Source organism: Ochotona curzoniae, unplaced genomic scaffold (assembly GCF_017591425.1).
Source record: "Ochotona curzoniae isolate NIBS_2020 unplaced genomic scaffold, NIBS_Ocur_1.0 contig_43, whole genome shotgun sequence".
NCBI lineage: Eukaryota > Metazoa > Chordata > Mammalia > Lagomorpha > Ochotonidae > Ochotona > Ochotona curzoniae.
Genome location: NW_024466218.1, coordinates 2,878,500 through 2,902,221, shown reverse-complemented (window position 1 = coordinate 2,902,221; position 23,722 = coordinate 2,878,500). Strand labels below are relative to the sequence as shown.

Here is a 23,722-nt window from a genome sequence, read left to right as displayed (position 1 = left end):
CTTCTGAAAAATCCATATTTCATCTTGCTGAATCTCTCCTTGCTGCCACTTGTTCAAGCAAAATCCTCATCACAGCTTCCACTTCAAAATCTTACTGAATTTATGTGTATTTTCCATGCTTATTTTCTACACATACCATAAGGGGAGATCAAGAAAAATGCTTACCACAGAAATTTTCCACTGACATTTTTGTCTCGCTTTTAAATTACACACATCCTAACAGCTACAGTGTCCGTCCCTAAGTGGCACAGCCTTGGGTTTAGCTATTTCAGGTGCACCTGGCCATTAGCCACTTAATCCAAATAAAACAAGTTAGTTCTATCCAGTCTTCCTTCTACAGATTGAGATTCCATCCTTACCTATGGAATCAGAACATCTGGCTCTATGGAATACCTCGCTGGGCGCAATAGCTCAGTGGCTAAATCCTCATCTTGCATGCACCAGGATCCCACTTGGGCATTGGTTTGTGTCCTGGCTACGCCACTTTCCATTTAGCTCCCTTGCCTGTGCGATCCTGCACCCACGCAGAAGACTCAGAAGCAGCTCCTGGCTCCTGTTTATCTCAGCTTCTGCAACTGCAGCCACTTAGGGAGTGAACCAGCAAATGGAAGGTCTTTCTCTTTGTCTCCTTCTCTGTGTAAATCTGCCTTTCCAATAAAAATAATATTAAAAATAACACCCTGTGGAATACTATAGCCATAAAAGAATGAAACCTTGCCATTTGCAACAAAATGGTCCTAACTGGAGACCATTATGCAGTGAAATAAGTCAGTCCCTAAAACAGAAATTTATGTTCTGATATAACCTTCATGCAAAATACAAAATAGATTTATAGATAACCAAGTATGTGCATATAATCCAATAGAGAAGCTACATAATTGAGACTAGCATACCAGGACATAAAAGGAGGACTCCCAATGAAACAGTTAAATATACCTTGAAAGTATGATATTAGATTTTCTACCTTTGCCTAAACCTTCATTTCCATGGTACACTTACGTAGCAGAATGTCAGACTTGTAATTGTTACTCAAGGACTACACTGCTGTGATAATACAGGAGGAAATACCAGGAGGGAAAAATGAGGACTCCCGATGCCTACAAAACTGTATCATGGAAAATAATAATTTAACAATCTGGTAATTCTCAAACAAGTGGCTAAGACACTTCACTGAGGAACCTGGAACTGGAAAAGGAACTGAAGGCCTAAGAATAACAGCATCAGGAATGCTGGGTCAGATGAGTCTACAGGCTTTAGCTAGCTAGGACTTCAAGCCCTCTACCTGAACCCTAAGTGTCACCATCACCAGGTAATGACCTGAAAAACATCACTTGACTCCCTTCTCCCTCCCTTATGCCAGTTCGCTCCTTTGTTCCCAACCTCTGCTGAAAACTTCCATTTAAGCCCAAAGAATTTGAGAGTACCTGAGATTGCCCAAAACAACAGCTGTAAAAGAGCTCAACTCTATTTAGTTATCAATTAACTTGGTATTTTTTTTTCATTTAAATAAAGAGCCTCAAATATTAAGATATTGGCAGATGTTTTACATAAATTATTTATTTGCCTGTCAACTGCAACTGAATACTCAACAGATCATTAGCATGTTAACAGGAAAGGCGGGGCATGGGGAGAAATAATCAAATAGGGTGAACACAGCTCATTTCTAAAGAGATCCACAATTTTGCTCATACCTTTAGCTGCACATCTCAGAACTAAAACTTCTGAGATTTTGTTAAAAGCGGAAATAAAAGCATTATCCCGTAATACATAAATAAAACCTGCTAATTTTAAAATCCCTGAATTAGCTTTCTCCTTGGAACTCCTCGCAAGATTGTCTTTGTCTGTTTCACCAGAAGTTTATAACTCTAAATATTTCTAAATAGGAGCTACTGCGTGCTACCCCACTATCACCCAGAAAATAACAAATTATAAAACGTTAAGTCTGCCTACCATCAACTGTTCAAAAAACAATACTTAAGTTTGCTGAGGGGTATGCTCTGTCATTTAAGTGTACTTCAAAAATTTCATGAAAAAGCAACTCCAAAAATATAGAAATAACAGATACTTTTATAAAATCCAAAAATATTTTGAGATCTAAGGATAAAGTTTCATGGAAAATATGTATTATGAAAAAACTGCATAGCTTTCAAAAATGATTTGCACCAAAATAAATGCATCTTCATTTCCTTAAACTTTATGGAGTCCCCTGACACACAGGCTGCCCCACAGCCATCAGGACTCCTTTTTCTTCTATTAACATTCCACACAGGACCTAAGAAATACAAATATTTTGTTTCCTCAGGATACCTTTAAACACTGAAATGTGTGTATTTGAGCCATCATCTACATAGATACAAATGTGAGGAAAATCAAACTAATTATGAAAAGATTCAGTTATTAAATGACTCTGATCTTGGAAAGAGCATAAGGCAATTAGAAAACAGCACAGTTTGCTAAAATGTATACTGAAACCCATTTAAGCAGCTTTGCAGCTTGTCTGAAGCAATGAGAAAGCTGAACGTTTATTTAATCACTTGTAACAAGGCCAAAAGTCATTTGTCTCATAAAGTCAATTCAACAAAATTGTGTGTGGGGCTTACACATACAAGACAGTGTGCTCTGCCCTGGGGATGCAGATGTAAATTATACACAACCTCAATAAGGAGTTCAAGGTCAATGAATTCAAAGGCTTTTTGCAGGAGTGTCATGGCATGTAATGCTCCTTCGTACCAATGTCATTGGTACAAACAAATATGTTAGACAATCAGGCTTTTAAAAGAGAAACTGAAAACTATGTTCAGATTAGGTTATAGCACAAGTCTTAGGCAACAATATCCGATTTAATCATTCGTAGTTTTCGTCTGATATAAACGCTATTTATTACTCAAACACGACAAGGATATGCACTTCTCCCATGTCAGAGCAGACAGTGGCTCGGGTTTGAACCAATTTCCTTAAAGCAGCAGAGGCGGAGCCACCCACTGAGTTTCTCAAACTGTACACTGAGTGGAATTCTGACGCCTCCGGAAGGCTTGTCCTCTGCCTGCTGAGATGGGGTGAAGAGCCCAGACTTTTCCCTTCTGAGGCCTTCAAGCAGTCACTTTAGCCTTACTGGACTCAGGAGCAGACCTGCACAATGCCAATGCCAAACCCAGCTGAAACAGCATGATATTAATATCACCTCGTGAACTCTCAGGATTCCAGAAATTGATGGACATCAGCAGTCATCTCCAGCACACACACCAAAGCCAAAGAACACAGACTTGCTTACTACAGAAGAAAAAAATCTGTTGCCTAAACCAAACTCAGGTTACACATTTCTTATCAGGAATGCCAGGCAATTGAACGCATAGCATATATACGGGTACACCATGAATGCAATTACAATCTTCACAAGTATCACCGTGAAATCTCATTCAGACCATAAACACCTATGCATTCGATAATAAATTCCACAAGATTTTAAAGCATTTTATTCTGCAATTTGAGTCATGCACTTTTTCCCTCAAAGGCATAGCAGTGAGTCACAATATTATTATATTAAAAAAAAAGAAACTTCCTCACCTTCCATCTGGGCTTACAGTCTTTAGGCCTCCAGTGCCCTCCTGGCTCAATATCTAAATCCTTGGAGAAGAGTTGATGAATTTCATCAAAACTGACTTCACTTACATTAACACTGAGAAATCCCCCTAGAAGGAAAAAAAAAAGTCAATAACTTTTAACTTTTTCCTCTAAAAATGCATGTAGGACAAACATTCAGCCAGGTAATGGCATAACTTAGTTGTCAAGACCAGTTTCTGTTCTCACCATTCAGTAATTAATAGGAACACTTTTCCCTGTTAAGTAATTTATATGATTACCTTATTGCCCCCATCTGGTAAAGAAAATATAATTCTCATCTAAACACTTACTTTGGAGTAATGCAATGAATATATTAATTGGAAAGTACTTACATACATCGTAACTTTGCAAATCATTGCAATCAAATATTCAAGTATGTTTAAACAATTTTTAATGTCAACATTTTTAATGTGTGGAATATGAAGGCACAGTATTTAATGTTGACTGGAACTTGAATCTATCTTCTACTAAAGAAATGATTTGGCCTCCCTCTGTCTGAGCTTCCTCCTCCGTACAACAGGACGGCAAGGCCTGCCTCTGAAGGTGGTGGTCACTATGAGACAGCCACAGCCAGTCCATCACACACATGTACTTTGCAACTTCACATGTAAAATCTCGGAGGAAACAAACCCTGCACGTATACTGAACATGTATGAACATTTTTGTCATTATTTCCTAAACAATATGGTACAGCAACTATTCATATAATCTTTATTCTGTACTACATGCTATATTTGGTATTACAAGTAATCTAAAGTTTACAAAAGGATGAAATTGTCTATATGCAAACACTGTGTGCCCTTTTACACAAGACCCTTGATCATTCTCAGATTGGGGGTGCAGCAGGGTTTGGAATCAATTCCCTGTGGACACCAGGGACAACAGTAGTTTGTGTGAAGGATGCAGTACTAGCTTGCTAGGCACCAGGTACGCTCCAAGATTAGCTACTAATGCAGTCATTTCTTTCAGAGTAGCACTTTACAAATGCAATTCAACACATTAATTTTAAGCATTTATGATGTTATCAGGCCCCTTGGTGTATAAAACTGAAAAGCCACCAACTTCTGAGTTCCTGGTTTGACATTCACTTTGTAAATGAACAAATGTATGATCTTATTACATGAACTTTTACTAACAGTTTTCCCCTGAAATACAAATGAGTCTTGGAAAACCAAGTCTGTCAGCCCAAAAACAGAACTGAGAATCAGGAAGTGTCTCTAGCTTTACCTGAGAGGTCTCCTCAAAGCAATGCTGTCAGCGCTTTCAATGAGACCACCACAGGAAATGCTGGAACTAAACTACAGTTCATCTTTTAGCAGGCTAAAGTCACATACAAAGTGCTCCGGAATACTCCCTAGCCAAATTCTCTCACCTCCTCATTTCATAAAACACAAAGCAAAGAAGGTTGAAGTTCCCCATTTCAAGTCTTTTGAACCTCTCATGGCCACATCTTTACACATAAAACACTCAGTTCCTCTTTGGCCAGCCCATTTCGTCCTGCTATTGGATGTTGGGTAAGGTTTTCACAGTGGCCTGCCTTCCCATCTTAAGTCAGCTTCACCCAAAGGAAGGGGAAAGCTTTGAATTTGCAGAGAATGGGTGAGTCAAAAGTAAGGCTGATCAGTCATCCTAAACACAGACTATCATGATTCAGCTGACAAAAACAGAATCAAGAACTATAATCAAATAAAAGCCACACAAATGGATCTGATGCATTTAATACTGCACATGATTGCAGAGATGATAGTAATTAAGCTAAATAATAAGCAGTTCATGTAAGTAACCAAAGTTGGTGCTCCTCATGTACTGTTAGGCCAATTTTTTTTTGTTTGGTTTTTTTCCAGCTTTATTGCTTCCAAGGCTGTAATCATCATTATTGTCAGCAGTTTTCTTCAGCAGTATTTGCAGTTTAATCTCCTTCTCCACTGCACATGCACAGACAAAGTAAGACAGAAGCCTTCTGTCCTTTTCTTTAATGAAGGGACTCCCCGGCTCATCCCTGTCCCTAATGCCTGAGGCACTTAAGTGTGCCTTCCTCCTGATAGCCCCCAGCTCCACCTACACCTGCCACAATCCCTCGGGTGCCTAGTGCTCCAGGCTCTGAAATCCTCATATCCTACTGGCTGAGGGACAAATGTGCCCCAAGGGCAGGGGGTTGCCTGACCAGCTGGAAAACATTACTGGGGTGAGAAAGTGGAATGGAAAACAAGCCTGGGGGGCAGGCGCCTAATACCTCTGGGAACAATAAAAGTGATCAGAGAGTTCGGGAGAAGATCCCACACAGAGGCAGGGAAGTAGAAAAGGAATGGTACAGAAGAGAAGCCAGAAACAAATGGAAAGAACCTCTCCAGGAGCCCATGGCTGGGAGACAGAGGACTTTCATCTTTCCTCAACACCATGTTCACCTCTTTTAAATACTGGGCGTCCTCTTCACATTTTATCCAGGAACATTTTTCAGAGATTTTGTTTTGTTTTAAAGCATCTGAAACCACTTGTTGTGAACAAACTCAGGAATACCCCTCCTCATTTGCACAGGAGGAAGCCTTCAGCCACGGCAGCCCTCTTAGTTCACTAGCTGAGATTTCCAGGGCACCTGAACATATGGACTAAAATTCATGCACTGACAGCAAAATAGGTAATAATTGACCACAGGCTGCACCTCGCTATTTTGAAAGTAAGCCTCAAGTTAGGACAGAAAGATTAGGAGACCCAAGTGTATGGGAAGAGGTGCTGCCAGTTGCCTGAAGGGTGAAGGTGAGGAGTAACAAACGGCCCATTGCAGCTACCATCCAGTCCAGGCAACCAAGGTTATGTGGCAAGCCACTGAAACCCCCTGCCCCCATACCCACAAGGAAGGGTCTCTTGACACCCCAGGGAACATCTGGAGCCTCAGCATGCCCTGCATGCACACATATATATATATATACCAACACTGCTTACTGCTGTGCACACATACTTGATACGAAGTTAATTTGTGAACCAGACACCGTAAAAGATATGCAACCATAACTGATCATTAGAATATTACAGCAAAGCATTTTAATAAAAGTAATTTAAAAGGAACTGTTGATGTCTAGAATTTTCCATTTAATATTCTTACACCTTAGTTAACTGAAACCATGGAAGCTGTTGATGAGGGACTTCTCTGCTGCCGCTATGTGAGAAGAACTAAAGCTGCACCACAGCTGATGCCAGACACCATCCCTCCTGAAGGCTGGTCTGCAAGGCTGGCAGCGATACCTCCACTGGGGGCAACTGGACCCAGAAGGGCCTGGGGTCCCTTAATTTTGCATAGGCCCAAACAACTGGCTTATGATAGTGTGGATTACAATGTAATTACATGACAATGTAATTACTCTGTAATTACACGACATGACTTAGGATGTTATCTACTAAAATATAATTCTCCACACAACAAATATATTCAATACACATGAATTATCCAGACTTATATTTTTCTCATATTTCATGTAAAATTTAAGGTGGAAAGTTATTTTCTCTGTAAATCATTCACTTTGGAGCCTCCATCTATTCTTTGATATCTAAAACCTAATTCTGGAGGCTCCAGCTTTTGTCACTGCTTTACCTGCAAAATTTTTAATGTGCACAGTCCATAACTTTGATGGTAGTGAGAAAGACCTGGATTTTTCCCTAGAAACACCCCTTTGGATGAATTCACCTCCAAAACCAGAAAAATGTTCATGATACAGTGACACGTTCCCCCAACTCCCTGACCTGCCTCCCGACTGTGTGCACCCAGAGAACATCTCTGAGGTCGAACAGTCATGTCATCGAGGTGCCCTTTGAAGTCAACACCAGATACTGCTTACTTCAAATGCCTTAAATATCCTGACTTCTAGGATTCTATAACCTTCACTTAACAAACAATTTCTTACTTAACTATTCTTTAAGCAACAAAACCCCGAGCTCTCTAAATACAGAATGCTTCCTAATCACACACCCTCAATGCCAAAAGCAGTGTCTAGACACTGGATGAATGAAGGAATGAACAGAAATGACACAGTTGACTATGTCCCCACCTACCTACCTACATCTTCCACTCGCTGGCTCCCTCAGGTGCTAACACAGGTCTCTAAGACCTCTGCACTCCCTTGCAGATGACCCAAATAACAGCTCCAATTTCTTGTCTGCTAATCTGGTCTTAAGACCCAGTTCTTAGCACCTATTTCCCTCCTTTGCTTATGTAAATCTCTTGATTTACTCTGAATGATAAATATAGCTTCCACCTAACAGTCTCTGCTCTCTGTTCCAAGCTTTGTCTTGTAATCTACCTAATGAACCCTAGATCCACTCTTGGGAACCTCCTATCCTTCTATCCTTCCTAACATTCTTGCAAACTGCTATAATACTGCCTGGCTACTGGTAAGCTGACACACTCCTCTGAAGGCATAGCCATAGTTTCTGTGACTACATTTCTTGAATTCTGAAATGCTCATTCACTCAATCATGTTTTAGTATGCTGACAAAGGAACATCCCCTACAACATGTACATTGTCTTGTTTCCAAAGAACCACTATAAGATTAACTATGTCAAGAAAACATGGTTATTCAAAAAGTCTTTCTGGCCTTTTCACGCATGCTTTCTGGAACCATTCAAAACCAAGAACATCCTGTATTTATTGCACCTCACTTATCTTTTCAAGAATAACATTTCCACCACTACCAACTTTTCATCTTAAGGAAGTAGTATCCTTTCTTTCAAACTGTGCTAGGTAACAAGTGCTCACTTTCCTAGGTGCATAATCTTGGAGCTGGGCATCAAAGAGGCATTCTTCATTCTCACACCCACACCTGCCAAATCACCATCTGCATTACTCAGGAATTCACCTTGTTTGCAGCGTAGGGCTTGCAGCCATACCACCTTCCAATTTCCAGTCCTGCTCCCTTACAGCTGCCTTCCCTCCCTGTATTTCATCACTGCACACCCAGATCTGTTTCCATACCCTAATAACACAGACCCCTGCAGCTGACAGGCTTTTGACCTTAACATGACACCTTCTCTTTCAAACCTCAGTCCCCTCATTTACCTCTCACAGAGTCCCTCTCCCCACTTAACTGCATGCAGATCTAAAGCCTTGTCTACTCTCTCCCCATTTTCCAAATCTATCAGGCTTCCTCACTAGTGCCTGCCTAAGTCTGATGCTCTGCTTGTCTAGAATGGAGGTTACTGGCCCACTAACATAGCTTTTGTGTCAGTAAATACCCTTGGGTCATGTCTATAGCCACCGGCTCTCTGTGTGCACACATCAACTGCTTGAGCTGCCCACTGCCAGGTGGAAGCAGACACATGTTTAGATACATGACAGGAGATCCAAAGCAGCAACCAACAACGTAAGGACAGAGGCATTAGGCCAAAAGGACCTTTCAGTCAAGACAACAGCAGAAGCTTCTGTCTTCAGTGGGGAAAGGTAGTGGCACTTATGGCCTCCAGACCTGAGCACCACTGGGGACTCTGAGCGCTGCCAAGCAACAGTGTGAGACACTTCACACAGTGGTCTGGCCATTACGTTGGCTGTTCAGCCTTGAATAGCCAGGTTTTCTGTGGGCTGCCCAATTCCTTTCCATGGATTCATTTTCATCTCAAACCAGGTCAAGTATCTACAATCTACAACCTTTGTTTCTGCTGTAATTCTGAGGTTTAATTTATAGGCTTGCAGTCTTTAAAATCTGGGTTTTTTTTTTTTTTACTTCCTTGAATGACCAAGACAGCAAAAGATAGAGCAACATTTTATCTGCTGCTTGACTCCCCCAAAATGACTAACAGATAGACTGGTTGACAACCAAGTCAAGAGTGGGGATCTAATCAAAGTCTCCTTTGATTAGTCCCTCATTCAGGGACTGAAAGACTTCAGCCATTACCTGAGGTTATGCCGACTGTGGTCCCTGTTAATTTTCTGTGTGCCAAATCGTACGACTTTCTCACAGCCCTTTCCACCTGCTCTCACTGAAGACATGAAAGAACAATTTCCCATTGGAACAATCTCCTCATTGGCCCCAGATATCCAGTCTCTGAGTTGTCTTCATCCCTGGGATGGTCTTTTCCTCCCTTTTCCCAACTGCTGCTCTACCCTACAAATGCCAGTTTCCTCTGAGACCCACGCTTAGCTTTTCTTCTTCCAGTCCTATTTCCTCTTATCTCCAGTCTACATCTCTCTTACGAAACTCAGACTCCAAGTGAACTCTCCTGAGCATTAAACAAAATGCATCCAAACTGAACTCATTCACTTCCTCATTCCCCAAAGCTGTTCATCCTGTGCTGCTTGTTGTGGTTAACAGTCATCAAGTTAGGGAGCTGAAAACTCTCCCTGATCCCTGGGTTAGTCTCTGTATCTGGAAGACACTCCCATAATTTTCTGTGCCTTCCTGTTCCTGTGCCACAGCCTGGCAACATGCCCTGGTTGCTTCCCCTCGGCCCCTGCTGTAAGCTCTTCATTGCTCTCCTTGGCCCTCCTATTTCCTCATTCTCATTCATTTCTTTACTTTCCATCTGATTCATGTTTCTGAAATACAACCTCACATGCATCTGCTTGAAAATTCCTCCAATATTTTCCCATCTCCCTGAAAGTGATGTACTTGTCTGCTGACTTACCTTTTATTGTCCCTAGACTCAAAATCATATATACTCTCTCTCACCTGACAGAAAAACTCACAGGCATGGTACTCAACCCTTCACAGGCAAGCTCAGGAATTCGGCCCTGTCTCCAGTCCACTGCATGTAACCTCAGTCATTCATGACACGCATGTGGGCTTCAGCGCCGTCTATGCCTTACACATGACCTTTCAGCCTGTTCAGCTTCAGCTCTGAAGGCCCCCCCCCACACACTACTCTCCATTGCATGAATTCACCTGTTCATCTCAGCTACCTACTGCACCATCTTCTAAGAGCCATTCCAATGCCCTAGCCACGATGTCTCCCTGTGTCTGTCCATGACCTTTTTTGGGCAGCACACCATCTTTCTCGAAGGGCACTACCAGCTCCTTGGTACACCAGCTGCCACGCCAGCCTTGTTTCTCCTCCACCTGCCCTTAGAGAGGCTGTACAACCGCTGCTATACTTACCACCCCCCACCCTTTTCACAATAAACACTGCTGCATTATGCACTATTTGAACTTCTCTGACATTCATTTGTTTATCTGGTCCCTCTTGACTGATTTCTATTTGAATTATTTAAACTCAGCATGAAAAGTCCTCGTGGCTTTGTTATATTCCTAAGGTTAGCAATTATTCCACAAATAGAAAGAATACCTAGAAATCACTGCAAACGTGTTCTATTTGAAGAATTAAAAGGTAGGAAAACTTAATGAAAGTGAATCTTCATTTTAATGCAGAATGCAGAACTGACATTTTCTATTTCTACCTCACCCATTAAAATCCAAATCCTAACAGCCCAGATAAGCACTTAATATTCTTCAGCTCTAATGTGAAATTTTCATTTCACTTGGTTAGGGTAGAGTCTTATACACAAATTCAATAAAACTGAAAGTGGATTTGTCCTTTAGAAAGTCTAGAAATACTAGAAATAACAAAGAAGTATTCACCCACACTCTTCATATAAATAATCCAGGCTAGAACAGGTTGCCTAGTGTAATTGACCACTGTTAAACAGCCAACACTACTGAAATCCATAAGGTGCACTTGATCTGAATTCCCATTTGAAAACATCAAACTTTACTGAAATCCAGTGTCAGGATTTCCATTGTAACACACGAAAGAAAAAACTTTTAGTTGGATAACCAAACATATAATTTTTAATGAATTTCACTTCTGGCAATTATAGGAACACTAAACATTGCCCATACTCCAATAGTTTTACCTAAATAGATCTTACTGTAGGGAGCCATGCAGTTGGGTCAGATGGCATGGGTGTGTGATGAGCACTGCTCCTCGGTTAGCAAGGCTACGACGAGTTTCTGACTGCGAGGCAAGGCCAGGCAGAATGTCTCTGGTCACCTCACTGCTGCCTCACCCCATTGTATGGAACTCAATCACCTCTCTGATGTTTCATAGAATTCTCCTGAAGGTGTTGTTTTTCTGCTAATGTGAAGTGATTCCTGTAACTGGTACGACACTTCAAATTGATCAATCATGTTATGATAAGAACACCTTTAGTAACATAAGGCTATGACACACAGCTAAAAGTATACAATAGCACAATTGAATCCACAATGTTTCCAAACATCTTGTTATGTGCCCACTTTTGTCCTGAAGTTTGCCCTAATATAATTAATGTTTTCCTTAAGAAATGGTTTGATAATATCTTGGAACAGATGGCAATCATGGAGGTACAAAGAGTTTGTTTACCATGCGCCTCGAACTGTTACAACACATGATATGACGCATTTTAGTTTCTTACCACAGAAAACAAAAGTATATGGGGCATCTTCTAAAGGGAAACAAATGTGAATCCCCTCAAAATGGCTTAAAATCTCAATCTTATATTGGCACTTATATTTAGGGAAAGAAAACAGTTTATAAAGATAAAAGGAAGTTCCTTGTAAAGACCCTCTGTTTGTAGATTGGCTGAGCTGCCTTAATCCCTTTCACTGCCCTTTAATAAAAGAAAAAAAAAAAACAATTGAATCAGCACTAGGTGAAGGTGACAGTAACTAATGCATGATTTGGTTATAAGATTTAGCAAAGAATCTATGTTATATGCTTTTATAAAATCCTTTCATTTGTGATCTTTTAATTCTGTACTCTTAATATTTCAAGCAATATTAGTTTGTGTTTAGTAAAAATTGATTTTGAATATAAGTAAACCTCTTGTCACTATGTAACCACATGCGCTGTCAACTGAGGAGTTCCTGGCTTCAGCCAGGTGACTGCAGGTTTCAATGAGTAATGGTTTGTTGAAAATATTTTCCTTAGGATTGTTTTTTGTATTCTCTTAACCATGAAGTAAAAATGAAATAACTGGATATTGTGCAAAAGCTTGTGATGATTTGTGTATAAATAAAGAAGGCAACTTTTCTGAGTTGTCCATTATGAACATCATGTTATAGTGGTCCATGTCTTATTTCTTCTTCATATCATCTCACCGATCCACGCAGCCTTCGCAAGCTCTCGAGTCAGCCGGAGCTGGTCTCCAGCATATTACTCTCAGGCAGATTACTCCCATTCAGGAAGGTATCATATTCTGTTATTCTGTGTTATAACAAAATTTTACACTTAAGTTACTTTATTATGCTACTTTATCATCATCAATGATTAGTATGTTTTTAATTTTTTAAAATTGAGGCAGTACCACTAAGTATCAAACATTTTTTTTAATCTTACTTTTCTCCAAAGTTCACAGTCCCTTGCTCACTGTTAAGTCCTACACCATCAAACTAACGTCTATCCAGCCTCGAGCACAGTGCTTCATTTTATGCTCACAACACTCCAGGCGACACTGTCGCAGATCCTCATTTTTTTCCCTTTTACTTATTTGAATGAAAGACAAAGCGCTCCCATCCGCCCTGGTTAAGGCCCAAACTGGGAACCCAAAATACAATCTGGATCTGCCAATACAAGTGACAGAAATTCAATTCCTAGAGCTGACACCACTGCCTGCCAAGATCTACCCTGGCAGAAAGTTGGAATCACAAGCCAGAGCTAGGCATCAGACCTGATACTATGATTTGAGCTGTCTGTGCCCTAATTGGCAGGCTATATACCTGTCCTCCAGCTTCCACAGGTACGTGAAAATTCCACCTTGTATAGGTCAGAGAAATGACCTTCCTGTATTATTGCTCAAAGGCTCACACGACAAATCCTCATGACACTGGCTAAACCCATGGCCCTCCTTCTAGAGTTATTGGCATGTGTTCACCCTCCTAACCACTGCCAACAGTGTGCTGGGCCCCAAGCCGGAGGCCCCTGAGGAGGACTGCTGTGAAGATATAGCTGACAACTTCGTATGATCTTCTCTTGCAAACTATGCCAGATTCTAAGGGAAGCAGAGGAAGGAGAGGTAGCGCCAAGAACTCAGGCAGAAAGGTCTGCACAGCAGCCATGCCACCTTCTCTCAAACCCTTCATCCGAAGTGCTTACTAGATCGACGCACTGGAGAGAGGAATGCTAAAACCAGAGCTGGCAGTCAAACGCTTTTAAGCAAAGTCTAATCAGTACTCATTAAGCACCAATTAAAAAAAAAATGCCAGTTGAACTAACAGAAACCTCTCCTAAAACCATAAACCCTGAATATGCAAATATGAAGATGAAATTATTGTAATCAGTATCTCAACCCAACATTACTCAGTGGTTTCCGTAGTGCGTAAGAAAAAGTCACCTTTAGAGACACACGCTGCAATGGAGTAATGGCAAATGTGGAGCCACAAGAAATCCTAAGCCTCTTGCTCCTTGGTGGGGCACTACTACATAGAGTAACATCAGAATTTCTGCACGGCTTTTTTGTACTATCAGCACACAAAACTCAGATTAGATCAATGAAAACAAAATCTTAGGAGTTGCCCCCAATCCCACCTCTGATCAAAAAGAATACAAATTCCATAATCAGGGATGAGATCACTACTCTAGATGAGGCGTGTCGGAAGAGTGGCCTGGGATGGCCACCACTTCAACTCTTGTTAGGAATGAAAAGCCCACGGTGTGGCACAGTGATGCAACAAGTTAAGCTACTGGACATCGGCATCCCGTTATGAGGGCTGGTTTGAGTCCTGACTACTCCACTTTTAATCCAGTCTTCCAGACTCCTGCTACCATGCTTGGGAAAGTAGCTCAAGTGTTTGGGTCTCTGCCACCAACTTGGGAAACCTGGAAAGTTCCAGGATCCTGGCTGGTGAATCAATAGATGGAAGATCTTTCTCTTTTCCTTCCTCCCTTTCTCTATCTTCTTCTCATTCTGAAACCGCTTTTCAAAAAATGAAAAAAAAATTAAAAGTCCTTTGTAGGGCCTGGTGCAGTAGCCTAGCAGCTAAAGTCCTTGCCTTGAACACACCAGGATTCCATATGGGCACCTGTTCTAATCCCGGCGGCCCCACTTCCCATCCAGCTCCCTGCTTGTGGCCTAGGAAGGCAGCCAAGGATGGCCCAAACCCTTGGGACCCTGTACCAGCATGGGAGATCCGAAAGAAGCTCCTGGCTCGTGGCTTCAGATCGGCTCAGTTCTGGTCGTTGCGGTCACTTGGGAAGTGAATCAATGGATGGAAGATCTTCCTGTCTCTCCTCCTCTTTGTATATCTGCCTTTCCAATAAAAATAAAGCTTTGGGTTTTTTTAAAGTCCTTTATAAAGGATTTTGAAAATGTATTTCCTTGAAAGGCAGGGTAACTGAGAAGGGAAGAGAGAAAGGGTAGGTGAGTGGGGAATGGGAAGAAGAGAAAAAGAGAGACAGACTGATCTTCCATCCGCTGGTTCACTCCTCAAATGCCACCAACAGCACTTTGGCGTAGGCCCAAGTCAGGAGTCGGGAACTCCATCCAGGTCTCCCATGAGGTTCGCAGGGACCCAAGGACTGGAGCCATCACCTGTTGCCCCCAGGGTGCACGTTAGCAGCGAGCTGGATGAGAAGCAGAAGCAGGACCCCACAGGAAATTTGGCAGCGGATGCAGGCAGCCCAAGTGATGACTTAATCTGCTGTGCCATAATACTCACCCTCAGAATGAAAATTCTCAGGTGTCACCCTGTACCCCACAAAATGTGAAAGAGGGTGGGGGACCAGCACTGTGTTTAATAAGACCATTCAGGTGGTTGTGATGCACTCTGAGGTTTGACCACCACACTTTCAAATGACATAAAAGCTACTATTATATTATAGAATATTTATCCACAATAAACTAGAAAAAAATCTTACAAAAATGGCAGGTAAAGGCTACTGTAGATAAGAAACAAAGCTCAAGAAAAGGTATAACACACACAAACTTAGCTACTAACAACACTCCTTAGAACAGAGGAGTTAGTAAGCAATTCAAAAAGATGGTCATGTGAATTGTTACAGAAAAATCAATAGAGAAGGGTTTAGCAGTTATGACAGCTCTGTGGATCCCTGCTTACCCCCTGCTGGAATGTCTTGCCTGTAGACCTGGCTCTGCCAATTCCAGCTCCAACTATTCTGTAACCTAAGAAGCAACAGGTGATGACTTAAGAAGCAGGGTCGCTGCCATCCATGGGGGCGGGGGGGTGGGGGGGGAGGACCAGGGTTCAGTTCGTAGTTGAGTTCCTGGCTCCAGCCTGGCCTAGTTCCAGCTGCTGCAGGCATTTGGGAAATGAAGCTGTGGGCAGGAGCTCTCTTCCTCTGTCTCTCAACAGTTTTTGAAAATCAAGATGCAAATTTATCCAAAAACAATACTTAAAATAGGAGAGTAGGAACAGCAAAGAATAAATATCTAAGTAACACAGCCACAGTGGCTCTGAGTATGTAAGAAAAATACCATGTTTTTTTTTAAAATAATAATAATGTATCATCTTCAGAATTTTGAAAAGCATATTTTAAATACAGTATCTAATTCCCAACCACATATTATACACAAAAATTAACAACAAAAGACAGGGAGCCAGCACTGTGCTGTAGCAGGTTAAGTCGTCGCCTGAAACATCTCTACACTGGGCACTCCAGGCCCAGCTCCCTGATAACAACACACCCAACAAAGCAGAAGACGGATCAAGTACTCGTGCCCCTAACACCCACACTACAGACTCAGAGTTCTGGCTCCCTGGCCTCAGCCTAGCCCAGCCCTCCCTGTCACAGCCATTTCAGGAATGAGCCAGTGAAAGAAGTCTATCTCTCTTGCTCACTCACTCGCTCTCCCTAACTGCACCTTTCAAATCAATAATCTTTTTTAAAAAAATAACAAAATAGTAAAACTGTTAGAAAAAAACAAAAGTTCCTGAATGGCTTTGGGTAAGAAAAACTTTAGGATTAGGAGGAAAAAACAACTTCTCATGGCTGACACATTTGAAAATATGCTCATTTTTAACTTCTGTAAGATGGGACTTCCTAGAAAAAGTGACAAGACAAGCCTGAGACTGCTAAAAGAATGCACACAGCAAACACGGGGTCACTGCCCAATGCAGCCAGTGCAAACCTATAAAATAAGACAAATATCTAACAACCAATAATATAAAGCCCGTGTTTGAGCTAGCACCAGGAGAGAAAATTAAAAAACCCAAATACATGAAAAGTAACTGAAGCCCACTTGTAATTCCCTACAAATGACTCAAATGAAACAATGAGATACTATTTCTTAAGCTGTGTAAGACTGGCAACAATGTAGAAACCTGTCACTACCAAAGTGATGGATCATGCTTTACTGAGATACAAAGTAAATAAATAAATCAGCAGGAAAAGCCATCAATAGAAAGAGGTAGTACATTTATACAGAAACATTACACAATAGTTTTACGGTAATAACTCAATCTATTTCTAACATGAGCGCTCGCTTTGGCAGCACATATATTTCTAACAACATGAGTAGTTCTCAGGAAACTAAGTAAAAATAAAAATCACAGAATTAAATGTCTTTAAGACCACCTCTATAGATTCTTAAGACCTTTGGAAGCATTGCTGTGTATCTAGTAATCTATGTAGAAGAATTTTTAAATAACCTGTAATAATGCACACTAAAGTCACAACGTCAGTGAGGTCACTTCTAGAGAAGGGACAGGGATGGCAGTCAAACAGACTTCTGTAATGTTCTAACACTTTCAGAAGGAAACCATATATTAATTTCTCTCTTAAAAACCAATTTAAAGGAATGTGGGAGGAAGAAATCCAAAGTACTAGTTTCTAAATCCAAACAGCAGAACTCCATTTGTACTTTCTCTTTTGTATTCTTCAGCTTTCAATCTCCCTCTTCCCCCTCCAAAAAAGCTTTTCCAAAACGAAAGAATACATTGTATACTGCATAACATCAACACTAGCTTCCACAGGAACCATCCGATCCTGGTGTGCTCCAAACATGTGACCTCTACATCTTATCACAGAACACGCAGCCAAAACTGGTTGGCACTTACGCATGTAAGGCAGCTTTTCTGGACACGGGAGATACGGTGAATAGGTGAAGTTTTCCGGAAGGTATGTTGTTGTTTGAACAAGATAATCACTTGAATTATTGCCTTCAGGATAATCTAGGAAAGAAAAAAAAGGTACAACTAGGAAAAAACCCAAAACTACCTTTTCCTGTATCCCAGCAAAAAATCTATCACAGTTGCTGTGAGACAATCACAATACACAGTGTACATCAAGAATAAAAAGCCATTGTATAGAAAGAACCAGCCAGCTGCACAGGACTGCCATGCTGAACTGCCCAACACGATTTCCCAGGAGACTTCTGGAGGGCAAGTCGGCCTCCCCGCTCCCACTGCAAGCATTAGCCAAGTCCTCCTCCCAGTCCCAGCTAAGCCAGCGCTACTGGAATCCTCTCCACTACTCATCGGCCAAAGGTGTCCAGAACGACTCCACAGCCATGGGGCCTTGTCACCACAACACAGAGGGCTGCGGGTAGTGTTTGTCACATTTCTGAAACAGACTGACTCACTTCAGTGACTTCTGTAACATAGCCCATTCCAAACCTTTATGTTAGTCATTCCCTCCCAGTGTGCTGCAGCCTCTGGGGAACGGTAGTGCTAGGTCCCTATCTTTAGAGCCAATAGGCTTTATAGGTTGTAGGGTAGATGTTAAAAGGGCCACAGTCAAACGCCCAAAATTCAAATTGGTGCGGCAAAGCATACTAGTTTTGTGATACACAGCAAGACACAATGTAGATTCTCATCTGGACCTACTTCATTATCACTAAATTCCAAGTCCAGTAAAAGAAAACAACACTGTGTGCTTAGGAACAAGACCTGGCCCAAACATTCAATAACCGGGCCAATCCGAGACAGCCACACTTGAGGGTTTTTTCACTGTAGAATCAAAGACATCACATTTGGTACCTTTTTAGAGCAAAATTCTGAAATACAAATCAGAACCATAGTGTGTCAGTTACCTGCTCTACAGAGGAAGCTAGCCTAAGAGAATGCGATTAACATGCATGAACAAGCAGCAGCAAGACGGAAACAGCTGATTAAACCAGTCTCTGTCTCTCAAATCACAAATAATATACCATAGGGGAAAAGCAGATCTACAAGACACTATGGGAAAATATGAATGTATTCTTGCAGTCTTTATTAATCTCTACCAAGGGGACTGTAAAAGCAAAACATTCAGGCCAATGAAAAACGGTAGCACATGTGCGCATGTGATCTATGGCTGGGAACAGGCCTGGTTGGGGAGCTAAGGGCACAACCCTACCTGGGTTAAGATTCCCACCAAGGAGCGTGTGGGCTGGAATGGGGGCTGTATTCTGATCTGGATATGGCTGTAGTCTCCCTTGGCACAAGTGTGGGCTGGGACTGGACGCACCAAGCCAGGCTAGACTCCAACATCATCTTGTGCTCTGAAGGACCAGGATAGATGTAGGACGGATGAGGCTAGGTCTCAGCCCCTACTGAACCATGTGTGAGCTGTATGTGGGTATGGACGAGCCATGGCTGGGCTGAAATATCCAACAGTAAAAACCAGATTGGATTGAAGGCCAGTCAGGAAAAGCCACTGTTCCTGCTAGGACAGGAGGTGAACTGAGTAGGGATGGCTCATGGACTCATGGGTATGCGTGAAATCTGGCACTGGGAGAGGTTCTGATGGAGGAGCCTGGGCAACTCCTCTGGCAGGACACAGTCCCTGCAGGTAAGCGCAAGAAGCATGATAGGAAACAGCCCAGAACAGGCCAGGTGAAGTTTCCCACTGGCATACAATGGGCAGGGGTCAGGGGCAGATCTGGCTGAACCAGTTCACATCAGCTGCTGGTGAATCTGAGCACCAGAACAGAGTGTGGGTTGAGCCAGGTTCGGTTGCAACACAAACCAACATGCATTACAAATGCCAAGGTGAGGTGACCTGTACCGGATGTGGCACCCAACAGCACACACAAGAACCAGGGATGGGGGCAGAGCCAGCAGAGGGAATGTGAGGGGAGAGTGCTCCCCTGCTGGACAGCTACTCCCACTGGAGAGCATGAGCTGGGATGGGGACAGACCAGACTAGGCAGGGCTACAATACCTGGGCGTCTTATGTGGCCTAGGTCAGGGAAAAGCAAGGCTGGGCTGATTATTTCTACTGGTGCAAACAAAAATTAGAGTGGGTGATGGTTGTTTGGGCTTAGCGGCCGTATCAGCTGGCAGAAGCTGGCACTGGGGGCTAATGGGAAGACAGCTTGCTTACTCATTGCTCTCTCCCTTTTCAAATAAAATAAAAAGTGAATTTTAAGTGTATTTGAAAATTCTTAATTTCAGAAAGTGCCAGTGTGCTTAACAGGAATAAGGAAGAGTTGCAACAACAAATATAGACTGGGTTTTTGCACACAGCAGACTCTTACACATACTAATAGAATTGATCTCAGAGCTTCTTTGTACGGCCATAAGAACAAGCTAAGTAGCTATTCGAACACCACTTTCTCAATCTCTTCAGTTAGCTGACTTTTATTCAGCATCTAGTACATATTAGGCATCCATGAGAGCAGGAACTAGACTATAAACGGGTCATCCCTGGAGATCTGCTGCTCCTGTGTGTTCCAAAAAACTGTTGTTTTTTATTATCCTGACATAGAAAAACATCAACATTTACACGGGATCCTCGGTGTCACAGATTAACCTTAATTAAGAGTATTTTTTTATTCTACACAATTTACTAATTCCTGTTATTAATGTCCAGACCCACATTTTTATCCACATGCCTAATTCTACAGACAGTTCTTTGAATACTTCTTTAAAACAGAATGTTAATAGTTGCTCATCCAGGGAGTTGGGTGACAATAGGAGAGCCAGAGAGAATCAGAGACTTTTTTCACACTCTCTTCTAGGGTTAGAATAACTGCATCTTTTACACATACACACAAAGAAATCTCAGTTTTATCAGCTTCAGAAGAATCACATTTTTTAAATGTCATAAAACTGTTCACATTACCAGTACACTCACTTTCTTTGCATGAGGAAGTCTTAGAACTTGTTCTTGTCAGCCACATCACTATAAGGAGCTCAGCTCACGGGCAGACTTAAGACCTCCACACTCTGTGTCATTCCTATCTATAACATGTATGTCTGTTCACCCCTCACCTCTCTCCTCTGAATATCTTTTTTCAAATGAAACCAAGTGTCTCTGATTTGAAGCACCTAGCAAAGTATCTATAAAAGACACGCTGCAAATAAGCACTTCACAACTGATGACACAGTGGTTACTTGGAGACTACCCTGTAATAGAGCCAGGAAGTCATATTACCTACAAAAATAGTCAGGTGAACAGTATCCATCATCTACAACCACTGCCTTCAGCGTGGAGAGCAGTTTTAAAAGGTTGTTAATGGGCATTTGAGAGATGTTACCACAACACCTGGCCAAGGTAGATGCTATTTCATCTAGTAATCTCCATGGCCGTCTTCCTCCCTTCCAGAACCGCACCGTAAAGGAAAACACAGAATGAAAACTGTTAACAGGTCTCAACTCTCACTGCACCTTCCCACCAAAGTGTCAAAGGAAAAGAGCGACTGAAGGATGCCTCTCAATTTAGAGCAGCTTAAAACACGTGGTACCAACTCGACGCCTTCTTGTCTGATTACCACCGACTTGTTGTGCCAGGGTGGGTGGTGTCTAGGATGGTTTAACAAACTTACCAGCTCTAACACCATAGATCCCTTACCACTTGCTTCAGGAATTGTTCAACTCAAATCTACTTTTTATGTCCATTATATCTTAGCTTCCACAAAGAAAAGAAAATGCGGTATTTGTCTTTCTGCATCTGGTTTATTTTATTTGGAATAAAGACCTCCGGTCCCATCCATTTTATTACAAATGTCATCTTTTTATGGATGAATAATATTCCATCATGAATATACACTAGATTTTCTTTATCCAATCATTAGCTGATGGATATCAACAGTAATTTTATGACTCTGCTATTATAAACTGAGTGGCTATAAATATGGAAATGCAGGTAATTTCATGGGCTGATTTCATTGCCTTTGGACATATTCCCAGAAGCGGGACAGTTGGGTCACAGGACACATCTAATGTTAGTTTCCTGAGGCCTTCCCATGCCGTTTTCCACACTGATTGTACCCATTCTGCACTCCCACCATCAGTGCATTACAATCTCCTTTTCTCCACATTCTCACCACCATGCACTATTTTTTGAATATTGGATAACAGCCATTCTAACTCAATGTGAGGTGGTAACTTGTTATGGTTTTTATTTGCATCTCCCTGATGGCTAGTGGTCCTGAGCATTCTTTCATGTGCCTGCTGGCCATTGTATTCACCTTTCATCAAATATATTGATAAATATAACCTACTTACCATTTAGTGTTGAAGTTAAGCCACTATGTATTAATCTCATTGCTTCCCACAGGTTTCAATTAGCTTCTCATACACTTTAGTCATTACCTGCTTTATAGTAGAAATAATCAACTGGTGTATATATACATACACTAGTTATGTTTCCATCTCTCCCAGAAGTTCGGAGATCTTTAATGTGGTGTCTCCAATTCCCAGATAAGTCCATGTCAGAACATGGCAAAGCCCTCCCAGCTGTGGCTTCAGGCTCTTCCTTCCCTTCTCCTCAGGTAACAGAACCTCAGTGTCATCCAGGGCACCATGTGCCCAGCTCTACGACTTCACCTCTCTGCGCCCTAGCATGAGGCCGTAGCATCAAGCTCTGAGGTGCGTGCTGCACAAAGATAAACTGAGCAAGACTTCTGGAAAGACTTTCTAAAAAGGTGGGCCCTGTTTGTTCTTCCCCTGCCCTTCCTTGCTCCCTATCAGCCAAAGCACAAACACGAGGGCTGCAGCCCCAGGAGCCAGCAGGCTGTGAGCTGACTATGAAGCTGCTTGACAGGGCAGGGATGAACAGCACGTGACTGCAACTTCCGCCGAGGCAGGCTCCACCACAGCCACAGACAGCAGCATCCAGTGTCCGCAGGCTCCACCACAGCCACAGACAGCAGCATCCAGTGTCCGAAGGCTCCACCACAGCCACAGACAGCAGCATCCAGTGTCCATGCAGCCGAGCTCCAAAGGCCTCCTGTGACAAAGCCGCTGCTGTCGCGCCTCGGTTACACCCAGACTCAGTTCCTGACTGACACAATCATCATCCCCAGGGCATAGTTTTACTGTCAGCAAAGAATTTGAAAAGTTTTTTAAAGTTCATGAAAGAAAACAAAGTATCTACTAGTTTTGGGTCTGGAAACTGACTTGGTGAGGGCAAGACAGGATTTTTTTTTTCCCTTTTTTAACTTGAGTGCCGAAAGGAAGGTGTGCCTTGTTCAAGTCATCATTTCACCGCATCAGGTTCAGAAACCACATCTCAGATGGGCTTCCAAAAAGCTTACAAGACTAGCAATACATTAAGCATAGTTTTCACACATTCTAGACCAAAATAAAAAAACAGCCTATAATTCCATTATCTGTAAGCTTTTTGAAGTAACATACAACTTGCTCGCATACTAGGAGAAAAAAAAAATCTGCTATGCACAGAATTTTAGCACTCACTTATACAGAGTAACCAAAACACTTTCTTTTTTTCAATCAAAAAAAATTTTGAGGGACAGAGACCCCCCAAAATGCCTCCTGCCAGCCAGGAGGAAGTAGGAGTGGGAGCAGGGAATCCAGGTCTCCAACAGCACTGCCTGAGCCAAGGGATTCCATCAGCGAGAAACGGAAGTCAGGAGTCACAGCGAGGACATCAACCTGGGTGCTGTGAGAGCAGGACAAGGACATCTCAACAGGCAGGCCAAACCGCCACTCCAGACTTTCAGGAAACACTCTCACAACCCACTGACTCAACAGCACAAGCCCTAGAGGAGACTGCAAACTGATGCCAAAGCCCAGTTACTGTGACCGCACTATGAAGGATCCACCTTTCTGAAAGACATACTCTTGAGACCGAAAAGACTAAAAACAATTACATTTGATCTGTGGCATCATCAATTAGACAAGTGAGGAGAATGGATTCAGAATGGACATCAAAATGCAAAGCACCGTTACAGTCTTGAATTTTGTAGACAATCCAAAGCTATGATCTATCTCAAGATGGAATTCAGAAAAAAAAAAA

At 42.1% G+C, this 23,722-nt stretch overlaps 1 protein-coding gene across 4 annotated transcripts in view; it reads right to left on the bottom strand.

Annotated features, from left to right (window-relative positions):
- B4GALT6 (beta-1,4-galactosyltransferase 6) overlaps positions 1–23,722 on the bottom strand; it is a 57,385-nt gene that overhangs the window by 14,633 nt on the left and 19,030 nt on the right. For 3 of the 4 annotated variants that reach the window (XM_040984833.1, XM_040984835.1, XM_040984836.1), the window contains 2 exons: positions 17,596–17,709; positions 3,565–3,689 (listed from right to left, as the gene is read on the bottom strand). In XM_040984833.1, the coding sequence (XP_040840767.1) occupies positions 3,565–3,689; positions 17,596–17,709 (239 nt within the window). The remainder of the gene's footprint in view (positions 1–3,564; positions 3,690–17,595; positions 17,710–23,722) is intronic. The other variant, XM_040984834.1, reaches the window with a different exon arrangement.